This window comes from Gigantopelta aegis, chromosome 7, assembly GCF_016097555.1.
Source record: "Gigantopelta aegis isolate Gae_Host chromosome 7, Gae_host_genome, whole genome shotgun sequence".
Taxonomy (NCBI): Eukaryota; Metazoa; Mollusca; class Gastropoda; order Neomphalida; family Peltospiridae; genus Gigantopelta; species Gigantopelta aegis.
The window spans coordinates 44,021,808-44,039,871 of record NC_054705.1 but is presented as its reverse complement, the minus strand read 5'-3'; the positions used below and the strand labels follow the sequence as shown (position 1 = coordinate 44,039,871).

Here is an 18,064-nt window from a genome sequence, read left to right as displayed (position 1 = left end):
TTCAATCATTTTTGGTTTTGGCTTAATTATCTGAGCGCATTCAAAATTGAATGAGATATTTCTGCCAGTACGTTATGAAGGCCATACTGACTAAAAAGGGACGTCTAGGGTATTTGTACTGGATTGCAACTGCGTCTACACCGCCCTTTCGCGACCTTGCCCTTGGAAGTCACTAAACATACCCCATGCGTATAATATATTAAATTCAAAACATTTTGGAGGATCAAAAACACATGACATATTCAGACAATGACATTGTCAATAGAGGATAATGAACGAATTACCAGTTATTATAAAATGTATGTCTCTAGTGAAATAATTTTCAGTTGTCACGAGGGACATAAATTTGATAATAACTGGTACCGAGTTTGTTATTCTATTTATTACCTCAGCTATGTTTTTCTCTAAAAGCCTTTATTTTCGACACACATGCACGAAGGTAAACCTGTATAGAGACATCGATGCAAACCACTTTACGCACTGTTCTGAGACTTGCTATATCTTTGTAATTTAATCACGTTCATAGATAATTTTCTGCTACAAAATATATAAGGAATTGCATTAAAATGACATTTTGTTATAAATGTAACACCAAAAACAGAGATACGTAAACGCAAACTCTTTAATCTACATGACGTCATTTTGTGTTTACCAAATCGTGATGACATCATATTTAGTGCCGACAAGGTCATTGGTTTGTATGGGTCAAATTGTCCAATAGTATTGTTCGTTAGACCAATGCAGATTATTTCTCACTGTGAAAATATGGAAAATATTTTCCGTTATGAATGACCGTTGGGGTAAAAAAGCAAAATTCGTTTTAAATATTAAATATGTACATGTATGCTATTATACATTTCAAGAGACGACCAAAGTCATATTTTTCAGTTTTATCATTTGTCATTTTAACTCATTATGGTTCAAAGAGGCCGTCCTGAGCACACACATCAGCTATCTGGGCTGTCTTCCCAGGACAGTGGCTTAATTGTTAGTGATAGATAAGATAGTGTACTTACACCTACCCATTGAGTCGTTAACACTAGCTCTTGTTGGGAACCGGTACCAGGCTACGAACCCCGTACCTACCAGTCTTATGTCCGATGGCTTAACCACGACACCAAAAACAACAAAAAACAACAACACAACGAGCAATGAGTTACACTAACAAACTCATTATGCAGCCACGTATAATTAATATGGTTTATCTCTGTGTGTGTGTGACGAATACGACTAATGGATTAAAGTCATGGTCTAAAGGACGGATGGCATCGCTTTGTCATGTACTTCTAAGCTAGTCAGTTATTGATTAGCAGAGAACACAGTTCACGCACGGCTTGTCGGGAAGAAACCTTGGTTGCTTTTTTTTGTCGACGATAAAACTTTGATCTCTCCAATTTTACCTCTCATGTTACACAACGATAACTAGACACAGACCCACAACGCGTGCTGTAATTGTATATATCGTGATTGTACCCAGTTGTAACATACAAACAAATTAACAATGTGTCGGGTTTTCGTCACCTATTCCCACAATATATTGTTTACCATCGGGATACCTGACACATCTGCACTGCTCTGGTTGCCATCTGACATACCTACAAAACACCCAGAATACATCGCTAGCCAACATACCCAGAATGCAATGATTACTAACATACTCAGAATACATCGCTAGCCAACATACCCAGAATACATCGCTAGCCAACATACCCAGAATGCATCGCCTACTAACATAACCAGAATGCATCGCTTACTAACATACCCAGAATGCATCGCTTACTAAGATACCCAGAATACATCGCTAGCCAACATACCCAGAATGCATCGCTTACTAACATACCCAGAATGCATCGCTTACTAACATACCCAGAATGCACTCTACATAGCCTTCCTTGCCTCATACACACACAGATCGCCTTATTGTCGCTGTGGGCAATTTAAGTGTCATATAAAATTTATTTTGCTTAACGACACCGCTAGAGGAAATCGATTTATCAATAGTTGACTATTGAATGTCAAATATTTGGTAATTTTGAGAAATAGTCTTAGAGAGGAAACCCGCTAAAATTTTCCATCGCAAGGAATCTGTTACATGCACCATTCCGCAGACAGAATACCACATACCACGGTCTTTGAATATACCAGACGTGGTGCACTGGATGGAATGACAGATAGCCAAAATGTACCCACCGACGGGGATCGATCCTAGACGGACTGCGCATCAGCCGAATTCTTTACCACTGGGCTACGAACCCCCCCCCCCCCCCCCCCGGCGGCCCACATCGATTACTAACACATACAGAATACAATTAGTGAGCTCATGTTATGATACCCATTCCAAATAGCTTCGCCCCCATGGGCTATTTCTCGAACCAGCCAGTGCTCCACAACTGTTGTAACAAAGGTCGTGGTATGTACTATCCTGTCTGTGAGATTGTGCATATAAAAGATCCTTTGCTGCTAATCGATAGGAGTAGCCTTTGAAGTGGCGACAGCAGATTTCCTTTCTCAACACGTGTGACCCTTAACTATATGTTCGACGTCATATAACCGTAAATAAAATGTGTTGAGTGCGTCGTTAAATAAAATATTTACGTCCTCCCCCACCCCTTGAACACGTGTGTAACCGCCACTGTACTTACATGTCGTGACACATTTCTTTGAGTTCCGACTGGTCGGTTCACAGACATCGTTGATGGAACAAGAGTGATCTGCACAAGGGCCAGCTATTCTCTGTGAAAAATAAATAAATAAATAAATAACAATAAATAATAAATAAATAAATAAATAAATACATACAGACAAGTCAAACCAGTAAATAATTTATATTGTATGACAGAAAATGGAAAACGTTACACGGTTTAAATTAAAATAACGGGAAATGCATTCAATGTAGACAAATTATCGATTTTTTTTTAAGATGATGAAATTAATATTGAAAGTAAATTATCCCACAAGTAAAAACAATATACTTATTTGTTGATCGTAAATATCCTTTGGTGTGCGAGTTGGTGACGGTCCTGAATGACGTCACTGTCATTTCTCAGGAAAATCACTTTAATGTAGTTTGTTTCAGAAGACCCCCCCCCCCCCCCCCCCCAAACCCCCACCCCAAAAAAGAAGAAGAAAACCCCCAGAAAACCCCAACAAAAAACAACAAAACAAAACACAAAAAAAGAAACAATCAAAAACATTATGGATGTAACTTGATTGACACCCAATATTATTGTATGGTCAGTAAATACCCATTGTACAATAATTACTCTCAATAATAACATTATTACGTTTGACGGCCTGATCGCAGTGTACCGAAATAAACGTTTCAGGTTTCTAAAATAGTTATAAAGTATAATATTTAGATCAAAAGCGTACATTCTTGTTTCTTATTGACATCTATTAGCCGAATATCAATGAATCAATTTTCTGTAGTGGTGACGTCAAACAAACCACGACCAATCATGTTTCTTTAGGGTGAATATAGCACCTTTTGTAAAGCAGACCTGCCGTATCTTACTTGTTTTCACATGTTCCTGGAAACACAGATACTTTTGAACAGATTCTTACCACTGTAGAGTGACACTTACAGAAGGCCAGTCGTCTATATTGCTGGTATCAGTGGTGAATTCTTACCACTGTAGAGTGACACTTACAGAAGGCCAGTCGTCTATATTGCTGGTATCAGTGGTGAATTCTTACCATTGTAGAGTGACACTTACAGAAGGCCAGTCGTCTATATATTGCTGCTATTAGTGGTGAATTTTTACCATTGTAGAGTAATACTTACAGAAGGCAAGTCGTCTATATAGCTGGTATGAGTGGTGAATTGTTACCATTGTCGAGTCATACTTACAAAAGGCCAGTTGTCTATATTGCTGGTATCAGTGGTCAATTCTTACCATTGTAGTGTGACACTTACAGCAGGCCAGTCATCTATATTGCTGGTATCAGTGGTGAATTCTTACCACTGTAGTGTGATACTTACATAAGGCCAGTCATCTATATTGCTGGTATCAGTGGTGAATTCTTACCATTGTCGAGTCATACTTACAGAAGGCCAGTTGTCTATATTGCTGGTATCAGTGGTTAATTCTTACCATTGTAGTGCGATACACACAGAAGGCCAGTCGTCTATATCGCTGGTATCAGTGGTGAATTCTTACCATTGTAGTGTGATACTTACATAACGCAGTAGTCTATATTGCTGGTATCAGTGGTGAATTCTTACGATTGTAGTGTGATACTTACATAACGCAGACGTCTATATTGCTGGTATCAATGATGAATTCTTACCATTGTAATGTGATACTTACAGAAGGCCAGTCGGCTATATATTTAGTATCAGTGGAGAATTCTTCCCATTGTAGATTGATACTGACAGAGGGCCAGTCGTCTATGTTGCTGGTATCAATGGTGAATTCTTACCATTGAAGTGTCATACTTACAGAAGGCCAGTCGTCTATATTGGTGGTATCAGTCCCAGTCTTTAGGACAACATAGTTTCCGGCTTGTCCGATTGTATTTTCATAAAGTTTACAATATCCACTGGAATGCTGAAAGCTGAATGATCTGCACTTTTTACGAAGCTTACATTGGGCCGCACATTCCACGAATCCAAGACCTTCTAGCACATCTATTCCTGTGTTATTGAGCTGTGTATTCCTTCGAAGAAATGGAAAATTGTCCAGATTTGTACATGTACGTACAGAGTCAGTGACGTGTATCAATGCGGTCATCAAGAAAACCAACATTACATCAACAAGAACCTTTTGCGACGTTGCCATTTTCGTTTTGCAGTTGTCTGTTCCGTTACTCTGTTTAAATACAATAGTCTTATTGGCCAGAACACGGAAGTGTCGAATACACTGCAACACTCGAACCAAAAACGAATTCCCGAGTTACACTTACACGATGCTGACCTAATGGTTTGGTCGAACTACCCGATAGGTCGAACACTTTCTCGAGCATCGACGGGTTTTACCTGTAGTTCCAATAGCATATTTGGTCTTATTGTTGACGTGGTTGAAACTAAAAATAAATTACATCATATACTTTAAACTCTTCAGCCACACGGATTACTTTTCAAACCTGATGAAGTTGATAGAAATCTTTATGACTGAAGCTAAATGTATTTAGAAACCAGAATGGCGCCTCGACTGGTATTCGTTTTTACCGTGTTGACAAGTTGGAAATGGCAATTATATGAACCCAATACCCAGAAACGAATCAACGGAGCAAAATCAATTAGCTATAGGAATTTGCACTCAATTATTAATCGCACATTTACATATGACTGGGTCAGGTCTTTAGAGGAGACAAGGCACACTGTGTTCTCAACTGAAACGGGACGTAGCTCAGTGGTAACCCGTTCGCTTGATGCGCAGTCAGTCTAGGATCGATCCCCGTCGGTGGTCACATTGGGCTATTTCTCGTTCCAGCCAGTGCTCCGCAACTGGTGTAACGAAGGCCGTCGTATGTACTATCCTATCTGTGGGATGGTGCCTAGAAAAGATCCCTTTCTTCTAATTGAAAATAGTAGCCAATGAAGTAGCGACAACGGGTTTCTTCTCTCAACATATGTATGAGCATTAACCATATGTCTGATGCCACTTAACCGTAAATAATGTGTTGAATGCGTCGTTAAATGAAACATTTCCTTCTGTACTTATCCTCAGCTTGTTATTGTAGCAAGTCTCTCATTATTTGTCTTTTTTTTTCGACTAAGATATATATATATATATATATATATATATATATATATATATATATATATATATATATATAAAGTTGAAACTTATTTTGTTTGACGACACAAATAGAGTACACTGGTGTATTTAGCATCGGCTATTTGATGTCAAACATTTGATAATATTGATATATAGTCTTAGAGAGAAAACGCGCTACATTTGTTTCATTAGTAGCAAGGGATAGCACATACCACGGCTTTTGTTACAACATTTGTGGTGCACTGGTTGGAATGAGAAATAGCCCAATGAGTCCACCGACGGGGATCGATCCTAGACCGACTGCGCATAAGGTGAGCGCTTTACCACAGGGTTGCATCCCGCCCCGATTCCTGCAGACGGTGATGAGAACATCTGGCGGTGTCAGGTAGTCTGAATCCAAGAGCAGCAGCTTGGTTCTACCTAACAAGTACTAACACCCGCGCGTTTTCTTTCATTTATACCTATGTTCGTGCTTATATCCAATTAAGGTTCAAACATGCTGTCCTGGGTACACACCTCAACTATCTGGGCTGTCTGCCCAGGACAGAGGATTAGTTGTTAGTGAGAGTGAAGTTGGTGAACTGGACTTACACCTACCCGCTGAGTCGTCAAAACTCAAAACACACACACACACACACACACACACACACAGTGACACTACAACACACATACACACACAGTGACACTACAACACACACACACACACACACACACACACACACACACACACGGTGACACTACAACACACACAGTGACACTACAACACACACACACACAGTGACACTACAACACACACTACAACACACACACACACTCATAGTGACACTACAACACACACACACACACTCACAGTGACACTACAACACACACACTCACACACACACTCACAGTGACACTACAACACACACACCACAAAACACACACAAAACACACACATACACACACACACACACACACATACACACAGTGACACTACAACACACACACACAAACACACACACAGCGACACTACAACACACACACACACACACACTCAGTGACACTACAACACACTCACACACACACACACACACACACAGTGCCACAACAACAACACACACACTCACAGTGACCCTACAACACACACACTACAACACACACACACACACTACAACACACACACACACACACACACATATACACCACCCCCACCCCCACCCCCCACCCCACAGGCACACACATACACAGACACACAGTGACACTACACACACACACACATTGACACTACAACACACACACACAGTGACACTACAACACACACACATACATACACACACACGCACACACACACACACATACATACACACATACACCCACACATACAGACTCACACACACACACATACACACATATATACATATACACATACACACACACATACATACACACATGTACACACACATACACACACATACACACGCGCGCACACACACACACACATACGCACACACACATACGCACACACACATACACACATACACACACACATACATACACACACACATACAGACACACACACACATATACACACACACACACACACACAGACACACACACACACACACACACACAGTGTAAATACCTTTACTAACAAACATTCTGAGAGTACTGCTAAGGAGTGCATGTCCCTTACCGTGCCCAACAAGTTTTCGTACAACTTAAGTTCAAGGGGCACAACTCGCAATGAATGAATGAATGAATGAATGAATGAATGGGTGTTTAAGACACCCCAGCACAAATATAACGATCGGCTATTGTGTGTCAAACAAGGTACGTACACCAATATGACAAGTTAAACTTGGTCGGTAACGGTATATGACAAAGGTATATACACAATTTCAGTCCGGAAATCCCCTACGTTCAAGGGACATAACTCTGTCAAAAAATGGGTAAATCTCTATGAAAGTCAGCCGTGAACTGCAGCATTCCATGATAAAACTATACCCCAAATTTCACCTAAATATACACAGACGAATTGTGGGTAAAAGCAAGTACCCAGAGTACTGTAAGTGGCTCCGACGGACGGAGAGACAGACGGAAATACATACATACAGGCAGACAGACAGAAGGGTGGATACAGAACCTATTGTCTCCTTCGGTAGGATCCGAGGCTTAATAACCGTAAATAAACAATGAGTTGAGTGCGTCGTTAAATAAAACATTTCCTTGCTTACCTTATTTCGGTTGGACCGGTTGAGGACTAGTCAGACAAGACGATAAAAAACAGTAGTTAATATATTTTAAACCACCTCGGTGGATCCATTCAGAAGATTAATTTTTCTCGTTCCAACCATTGCACCACGAGTAGTCAAATACCGTGGTATGTGCTTTCCTGCCTGTGGGAAGGTGCATACACAGGATACTTTGCTGCATTAGAAAAAATGTAGCGGCTTTCCTATGATGACTACCTGTCAAAATTACTAATCGTTTGATCTCCAATAGCCGTTTTGACACCCAAGAGTCGATGTGTTTTTCGTGCTGGGGTGTCGTTAAATATCCATTCTAGTCTACTCCAATAGCCGATGATTAATTAATCAATCTCCTCTAGTGTCGTTAAAAGAAAAAAGCCAAAAACACCCGTTACTTTTATGTATTTTATTGTAGGCCTAAGTAACCATGTCATATAGTGAACAACATATATACATTGTTGTGGCCGCGTCCCAAGGATATCAACAATGTCCAGAGAATATAAATAACATCCACAGATGACAAAGCCGACGAGCTACTCTCGATTCACTAATATCAAAACCTATATTAGCTCGGTCATTTACCTTTCGACCGACCGTTCAAAATTGCGCAAAATTCCTTCAATCAAAATTGCGCACCCTTTTATCTTTAGCATTAACTGGTCCATTCAAATTCCATAGCACCACCCCCCCCCCCCCCACCCGCCTGCTACCGATTTGATCGGGCTGCTGGTGCTCCCTTGCACCTGCCAGTGCAGGCGGTCCCTCCTCCCCCCTCCCCCCACCTTTTCTGTCATGGACGGAGGAGCCGGCCAAGGCTGTCTCTTGTGCCCACGACAGGCGTGCGCTACAACAGCTTGTTCTGAATGGGCACGTAAAACCCTATGACCTGACCTGACAAAGTGTTCCAGTTTCTAGAATTATAAATGTATTTTAAAATTATGAGTAAATGAAAATAAAGTTAATGTTCACATAGGTAGATCTCTTCCTTTTAGCCCCAGTTATACTAAACCAGTGAGAACTGTGTCTCCAATAAATGTAAGCTTATAAATATTACTTCGATAAACTAAGTTAATTAAATAGAGATGGTAAGTTAATAAAATTTACTTTGTAAATATAAGTTAAAATTATTCCAGTGTCAATTTAAATGCAAATAATGCAATAAAATTAAAAAGTTGCACAAGGTGACATGCTTTTACAGTTTGCTTGTCAGACCGCGAACGAGCGAGAGAAAAAACATTGAAGTCAGGACAGGAATGGACTAGGTTTTAACGTGTACATTCAGATCAGTCTGTTGTAGCACACGTTTGTCATGAGCACGGGTACCGGCCTCGGCCCGCTCCGCTGTTCATGACAGGGAAAGGTGGGGAGGTATGACGAAGGACCGCCTGCATTGACTGACACAAGAGAGCGCCAGCCGCCCGGATGATCGGTAGGAGGCGGAGGGTATTTTGGTGCTATGGAATTTAGAATTTGAATGGTGTCCAAAAAATGCCAAAGTCAATGCCAGTGCCAAAAATATTAACGTGCACATTCAGAGTAAGCTGTTGTAGCGCACGTCTGTCCTGGGCACAAGAACCGGCTTCGTCTCGACATTATGCTTGTGACATGTTTGACAGGCTAAATTACATGACCGAATTGTCGGTTTGGTATCTTTGTCTCATTTTTCATGTCAATTAAACCATTAATTAATACTTGACAGACTAAATTACATGACCGAATTGTCGGTTTGGTATCTTTGTCTCATCTTTCATATCAATTAAACCATTAACTGATTTCTTTACTCATGTATTTTTAAACTTTGTGGCCAAAGGCCGTGGTATGTGCTTTCCTGTTTGTGGGGAAGTGCATATAAAAGATGCCTTGCTGCTTTACGAAAAATGCAGCCGGTTTCCTCTGATGACTACGGCCTTATGGAGTCTTAAATAATTACATATTAAACATATTAAAAATAATGTTCGCTTGTCACGAGCTTTAGGGAGTGACAACTGCAAATTATTTCACGATGGACAATACATTTGATAATAACTGGCACCGAGTTTGTTATTTTATTTATTACCCCAGCTATTTTAAATAATTTATTTTCGATATAGCCTACGTCGGCTGCACGTCCATGTATATAGAAATAACGTAAACTACATTACTGGGTATTGCTTTAAATCTGTAGTATTCTATTTACGGTTCACAGATAATTTTCGAAACCCAAAGTGCTATACATTCTGTTAAAACAATCTATAATGAATTGCATTAAACTACCATGTTATTACAAGTTTAAGCCAGAAAGACGTAAACGCAAACGCTTTACTGAAATCATTGTGTGTGCTTTGCCAAATCGTGAAGACGACATATTTAGTACTGACAAGGTGATTGGTTTGTTGGCGTTCAGTAGTAGTGAACGTAAAAACCAATGGATGAGAAATTATGATCTTTATGTTTCCTGTTAAGGGTGCCTACTGCGGTAATAAATATATTTTCGTACGCTCGAAATTAGTTTAAGGCAAAAACTGGTTATACAGTTCAGCTGGGGGTAAAAGAACACACAGGGGGTACATACAACGCCATATACCCCTCGTGATGCTTCTACAACGTATATTATTACCCTCGTGTGTTTCGGTATCGTCAATATCATATATTAGGAATGTGAATAATGTATTATGCTCGCCACAGGCTCACATAATACAATTGTTATTCCAAATATATGATATTGACGATACCAGAACACACTGATAACATCTTCTATTTATGTACGTGTGTGTGTGTGTGTGTGTGTGTGTGTGTGTGTGCGTGTGCGTGTGTGTGTGTACATACATAAACATATTGTCAACTTTAGTTTTAGGCTTCGACAAAGAACGCAAAGCATGAAAAAGAAAGAAAGATGGAACGAAATAATAATTTCTAGAAGAGGGCAAGAAACCTCCCCCCATCAAAAAAACCTCCCCCCACCAAAAAAAAAACCCAAAAGCAAACAGCAGTGGTGGGTAGCCGAAAAGGGGGCAAGTTCTTCATAATATGGTTACTATGTGGAGAGTTGTTTTTCACAAATGTAACGGAACACATATGCACAGTCGTAGTCTTTCCACGTAGCGGAGTCGCTGAGTAGCAACACACAGTCCTGGTTGCCGCCACGTGGCTGTCCACTGGCCCAATTGGTGAAAGTAGCCTCGTTTCCGTTTTCCCAGACATACCTGTTATCGTTCTGTTCGTATTTCAAGCCAATCCAGAAATCGTCTGAACCTGAAGAAGATCGAAATAACAATTAAGCACATTAGTTTAAGCTACGTTGAACCAGTCCCGTAAGTAGGACGTATAATGGGGATGAGGGTACGAATTCTTCGTAATCCACTCACACCCTTAAAAACAACAACACAAGCCCCCTCCCCCCGAAAAAAACAAAAAAAAACACGACCATTTTTTACATAACGTTATCTATATTTGACAGAGAAAATGTGGACCTTTGGTAATTTTGGCTTGCTACGCAGATACACACTCGTCGCACCCTCACCCCACGGGGTCTTATTTTATAAACTAGGTGTGCGTGGCGGGTAGAACAAACTAGCTAGCTAACGGACTCGCTAACTAAATGAATAAACAGCAAATACTAAACAGATGAACACATAGACAGAAATACAAACTAAAATAAAATAGGTTGATAGGTAGGTAGGTTGGTTGGTAAGTAGATAGGTAGATAGATAGGTAGGAAGATAGATAGATATATTGATAGATAGATAATGCATTATTTAGGATGATTTGAAGTGATAATAGATAATATAGTATTTATTTCATGTAAACATGCTACATGGGGGGGGGGGTAGCCCAGTGGTAAAGCTTTCGCTCTAGGATCGATCCCCGTCGGTGAAGCCAATGAGCTATTTCTTGTTCCAGCCACTGCACCACTGTGGTATATCAAAGGCCGTGGTACATGCTATCCTATCTGTGCGATGACGCATATAATAGATCCCTTGCTACTAATGGAAAAATGTTGCGGGACTCCACTCTAAGACTATATGTAAAAATTACCAAATGTTTGACATCCAATAGCCCATGATTAATAAATCAATGTGCTCTAGTGGTCATTAAACAAGACACACTTTTACTTCAACATGCCACATTGGGAACCACGTCGACCATAGAATTATAAAGACATGGCTATAAACCATGTCATGGGCTCCAGTCCGTAAAAAAGAGAACACTAATGCTAATCTCAGACTATCAGCTATCACGACGGAGATGGCCAACTCGACAACTACGTTGTAATATCCCCCCACCACCACCCCCACCCCCCACCCCCCACACATACACATGCACACTGCCAACGCGCGACAGGTGCGCTAACATTAACAACTAACAGGTCGTAGTAATTGGACAGTCGTAGACGTTGTCATATCGGCGAACTGGCCAACTTTGTCCTAACAGTTGGTAGTATGTAACTAGCATAAAATTACCAAGTGTTGAATTGACGTATTCACTGACAGCCGTATTTTTCATCTCCGTGTCTACAACGATCAACTTGGCCCCAAGTCGTTTGCAGCTGCGACGTCCTCCATAAGCAGAGTCCTTGTCCTCGAAAACCTTAAAACACAAATGCTGGCGATCCAGGAACACGAATCCGTCTCCAACTGGACATGGATCTACAAATATGAATAATTAATTAGTTAATAATTGCAGCACTGTGACCACGAACCTTCAACCACAGTAAAACGACAATAATAATAGAGTTCAGAGTCCAGACGCAATCTCAAATGACCTCACACGCATGCAATTTGTATGGCGTTGTCATGACATTGATGTATCAGACTATAAACGTTTTGTAAGCACCATGTTTGTGGTTATGTATGCAGGAAGTATGATGACGGACACACTAACCCGGTTCACATGTGAAGTTGGACCACGTTCCGTCTGGTAGACAGGTTCTGTTACCCACTGGGTGGAAGTTGACGTCACACGTGTACGACAGACAACTTCCGACTTTGGTCGTCTCGTGGCTTCTCGTGAAGTTAGCCGTGGCGTTTATAACAACTGGAGGAGACGGACAATCTAAAAACAAATAAATAAATAAATACAAATCCATGAATCAATCAATCAATCAATCAATAAAAATGAATAAATAAATATAATATAAAATAAATAAAACGAAAACAAAATTGAAAAAATTATTAATTAGAAAATAAACAATACAAATAAAATAAAATAAATTAAAATATAAAATAAATAAATACAGAGGTAAATTAATGAATGAATGAATAAATATGTAAAGTAAGTAAATAAGTTAGTAAGTAAATAAGTAAATAAACAAATAAGTAAGAGCATATAGTAAGTAAATAAATAAAGAAACATTTAATAAATAAATTTATAAATAAATAAACATTAAATTTTAATAAACAGATAATTAATAAAATTATATTTTTCAATCATTTTTGTTTCCGTTTAATTATCTGAACGCATTCTAAATTAAATCGCATATGTTTGAAGGCCATACTGACTAAAAGGGTACTTCTAGGGTATTTTTACTGGATGGCGACTGCGTCTATTCCGCCCTTCCGCGACCTTGCCCTTGTAAGTCATTAGACATACGCCGTACGTATAATATATTAATTCCAACTCATTATGGAGGCTCTAAAACATATGACATATCAAGACAATGAAATTGTAAAGCAAAATTCGTTTTAAATATTAAATATGCACATGTGTATTTGGTCATTGTAAATACAATAATACATTTGCAGCATGGACGTCAATCCGGCTTTAAAAGTGGGGGAACGTGTGTGTGTGTGTGTGTGTGTGTGTGTGTGTGTGATAAAGGAACGTGAATGAAAATCATAAAGCTACACATTAGTGGTTAAACGTTTAATTCAAGAAAAAAAATCCAAAACGTTGCTGTCTGACAGTTTAACAAAATTGTTGTCTTTTTTAAAACCGACCAAAAACAGTACGTCGTGTGTCGCTTTTATTCTTCTCTTTTTGTTGTTTCTGTTGTTGTTGCGAAAAAGTGTGTGCGTGTGTGTGTGTGTGTGTGTGGGGGGGGGGGGGGGGGGGATTTATATGGATTGTCCTCCGGCGTTGAAAAGTGAGGGGGACGCGTCCCCCCCCCCCTGTCCCCCACCGATCGACGCCCATGATTTGAAGAGTCCACGGGAAAAACGATCAGTCACATTTTTCAGTTTTAAAGAAATATTGGTTTTAAAGGATGATGCTGCCCGAATGTGTTCACATTCTCTGCTCATAAACAACACTGCATACTTTACTGATGTAGGATGTTATTGATATTATACATCATAGTTTAAGGTTTTTTGTTGATTTGGTGTTTTTTAGCAGAATGAATTGTTTTACTAATAGAACATTCATGTCATTTTAACTTATTTTTGTGCTTATATCCGATCAAGGTTAAAGCACGCCGTCCTGAGCACACACATCAGCTATCTGGGCTGTCTTCCAAGGACAGTGGCTTAATTGTTAGTGGTTAATGAGAGAGAAAAGGATGTAGTGGTCTTACACCTACCCACTAAGTCGTTAACACTCGCTCTTGGTGTGAGCCGGTATCGGGCTGCGAACCCTGTACCTACCAGTCTTATGTCCGACGGCTTAACAACACCAAAATAATCAGAGAAACAACACAACGAGCAATGAGTTACACTAACAAACTCATTATGCAGCCATGTATAATTAATATGGTTTGTCTGTCTGTGTTGTTCTGTTACGAATACGACTAATGCTTTAAAGTCATGGTCTAAAGGACGGACGTCATCGCTTTGTCGTGTACGTCTAAGCTAGTTACTTATTGATAAGCAGAGAACACAGTTCACGCACGGCTTGTCATGAAGAAAACTTGGTTGTTATTCTTGGTTTTCTTTGTCGACAGTAAAACTTTGATCTCTCCAATTTTACCTCTCATGTTACACAACGATAACTAGACACAGACCCACAAAGCTTGCTGTAATTGTATATATCGCGAATGTACCCGGTTGCCATGTAACATACAAACAATGTATCAGGTTTTTATCACCTATTCCCACAATATATTGGTTACCATTAAGAAACCTGACACAACTGAACTGCACCGGTTGCCATCTGACATACATACAAACACACCGCTAGCCAACATACCCAGAATGCATCGCTTACTAACATACCCAGAATGAACCGCTTACTAACATACCCAGAACGCATCACATCACGATAGGCGTGCGCTACAACAGCTTGTTCTGAATGTGCACGTAAAACCCTATGACATGACATGACATATTAACATACCCAGAATGCATCGCTTACTTATAAACAAGCACATGCTTACTAACATACCCACAACGCATGGAATACTAACATACCCAGAATGCATCGCTAGCCAAAACACCCAGAATACACCGATTACTAACATACCCAATGTGCATTGACTACTAAAATACTCAGTGTGCATTGACTACTAACATGTAACCGGATGTTTTAAATTGCATATCACATACACTACAATTTTAAAACAGTTTACATATATTTTATTCTTTCTAACTCTAATAGTGCAAAGCTGTTTCTTATTTTATTTCTATTGTGTTCCTGTGTCTTTGGTATTGTCAACTTGGGTTGTGTTCACCCTCAACTCAGTGTTCAGGCCAGGTAATCGTTCAGTAGTAAGCTAATCTATTGTTTCTTTTGTTACCTGGTGTTCTCTGGAGTCAGATACTTTTAAACATTCAAGCAAGACAGGTGGTTTTCAGCATTGCAAGTTTATTGTTGATCAAGTTCTGCACGGCACAGTTATTAACAGCACAGGTAAATACAAACATATATTTTAAGATATAACCATGTGTTTTAAGTAGTAAACTAGATTAGTGTATGCATATTTTATGATAAGCCTTAAATTAGACTTAACATGTGTAAGCAGTTGATAAAACTTATTCTATAGCGAACGAGTTAAAGTAGTGTTTAATAATGTTTATAATTATATAGGGATATTTGTCTTCTAAGACGAATATTTGATTAGGTTTGATAATACAAATAAGTAAATAACTAAATTAGTTATTAAACTACTTTATTATTAAGTGTATATATGAATATATTCTATGTGTATATTTTATGTGCTCCTATTTATACGTGGTATTTCGTTGACAGGTTATCAATGATGTAGCACAACCAGCATCATTATTCAAACGACCTGACCCACAGTCGGTAGGTTAAATATTTACTTATATGTGATGTCGTAATTCTGTGTGTTATAGAATATACACACAGGTATTTATATAGTTTTATGACGTGCTTAGCACATGCTTATAGCAATGATGTGATAATTAAATTAACCTTTGAATTATAATTATATTTGATTTGGGTCTGAATTGAAATGTATGTGTGTTAAATGTACATTAGTAATATAATATTGAAGTAAATTGTACTTAACCTGGAAAATGTAACTGATTTTATGTTCTTTTGTTATTCCAGGGTCGTTATAGAGATATATATTTGTGTGCGAATGTTTTTATAAACATCGGGATCTTCACATCCCTCCAGGTGATCCCTGAATAAAGACCTTAAACCCCAGCTGAAGTCTTCTTTGCTATATATAGAACCTTCGGTAACAAACATACCCAGAATGCATCGCTAGCCAACACACCTAGAATACATTGATTACTAACATACCCAAAATGCATCGCTTACTAACATACCCAGAATGCATAGCTAGCCAACATGTCCAGAATGCATCGCGTACTAACATACCCAGAATACATCGCTAGCCAACATACCCAGAATGCATCGCTTACTAACATACCCAGAATGCATCGCCTACTAACATACCCAGAATGCATCGCTAGCCAACATACCCAGAATGCATCGCTTACTAACATACCCAGAATGCATCGCTTACTAACATACCCAGAATGCATTCTTCATAGCCTTCCCTGCCTCACATACACACGTATCGCCTTCTTGTAGCCGTGGGCCATTTAAGTGTCGTATACAATTTGTTTTGTTTAACGACACCACTGGATCAAATCGATTTATTAACAGTTGACTATTGGATGTCAAACATTTGGTAATTTTGACAAATAATTAGAGAGGAAACCCGCTAAAATTATTCATCAATAGCAAGGAATCTTTTATATGTACCATCCCGCAGAAAGGATGGCACATACCACGGTCTTTGAATACACCAGACGTGGTGCACTGAATGGAATGACAGATTGCCAAAATGTACCCACTGACGGGGATCGATCCTAGACAGACCGCGCATCAGCCGAGTTCTTTACCACTGGGCTACGTCCCGCACCAGCGACCCACATCGATTACAAACACACACAGAATACAATCAGTCAGCTCATATACGATGCCCATCCCCAATCGCTTGGCCCCCATGGGCTATTTCTCATTCCAACCAGTGCTCTACAACTAACCATGGTATGTACTATCCTGTCTGTGGGGTGGTTCATATAAAAGATCCCTTGCTGCTAATCGGAAAGAGTAGCCCATGAAGTGTAACAGCAGGTTTCCTCTTTCAATACCTGTGTGGTCCTAAGCCATATGTTTGACATATGTTAAATACAACATTTCCGTCCTTCTACAACCCCATGAAAAAGTCTGTAATCGCCACTGTACTTACATGTCGTGGCACATTTCTTCGTGTATCGTCTGGTCGGTTCACAGACATCGTTGATGGAACAAGAGTGGTCTGCACAAGGGCCAGCTATTCTCTGTGAAAATTAAATACATAAATAAATAAACAATAAATAAATAAATTAGTAAATAAATAATGTCAAGTCAAACCAGTAAATAAGTTATATTATGTGACAGAAAATGGAAAACGTTCCACTTTTTAAATTAAAATAACGGGAAATCCATTCAACGTAGAACAATGGAAATTTGGTAAGATCGATTTAAAAAAAACAAAAAAAACAAACAAACAAATTCAATGGCAGTTTGACACTGAAAGCTGTCCAGCGTTCAGAAAACAAAAAAACGTTAGCCATAACTTTATTTTGATGTAAGGACATTCAATATGACGTCATTCGAATTTGACGTCATTTCCATTCCAAAATACACCGCTCCACATATTCCTACGTCATTTGAATATCTAGTAATGGCGGACTGGAATTAAAGTTGCGTGTACAGTTTACAAAACACGTTGTAGTAAGCTTG

The 18,064-nt window shown here is 39.3% G+C and overlaps 2 protein-coding genes and 1 long non-coding RNA gene across 3 annotated transcripts in view; 1 reads left to right on the top strand and 2 right to left on the bottom strand.

Annotated features, from left to right (window-relative positions):
- Positions 1–5,118, bottom strand: part of LOC121377325 (C-type mannose receptor 2-like) — a 31,457-nt gene extending 26,339 nt beyond the window's left edge. The window contains exons 1-2 of the mRNA XM_041505265.1: positions 4,443–5,118; positions 2,643–2,733 (exon numbers count right to left, since the gene is read on the bottom strand). Of these exons, the coding sequence (XP_041361199.1) occupies positions 2,643–2,733; positions 4,443–4,781 (430 nt within the window). The 5' untranslated portion in view covers positions 4,782–5,118. The remainder of the gene's footprint in view (positions 1–2,642; positions 2,734–4,442) is intronic.
- A 5,846-nt stretch (positions 5,119–10,964) lies between these two features.
- LOC121378106 (macrophage mannose receptor 1-like) lies at positions 10,965–14,837 on the bottom strand. Its single transcript, XM_041506207.1, has 4 exons — positions 14,753–14,837; positions 12,812–12,982; positions 12,391–12,576; positions 10,965–11,182 (listed from the first exon to the last, which is right to left on the bottom strand). Exons 1-4 carry the CDS (start codon positions 14,835–14,837, stop codon positions 10,965–10,967), a joined length of 660 nt encoding a protein of 219 aa, XP_041362141.1.
- A 576-nt stretch (positions 14,838–15,413) lies between these two features.
- Positions 15,414–16,471, top strand: LOC121377328. Its single transcript, XR_005958602.1, has 3 exons — positions 15,414–15,709; positions 16,049–16,105; positions 16,373–16,471. It is a non-coding gene; the product is annotated as an uncharacterized LOC121377328 (long non-coding RNA).
- The last annotated feature ends 1,593 nt before the right edge of the window (positions 16,472–18,064 follow it).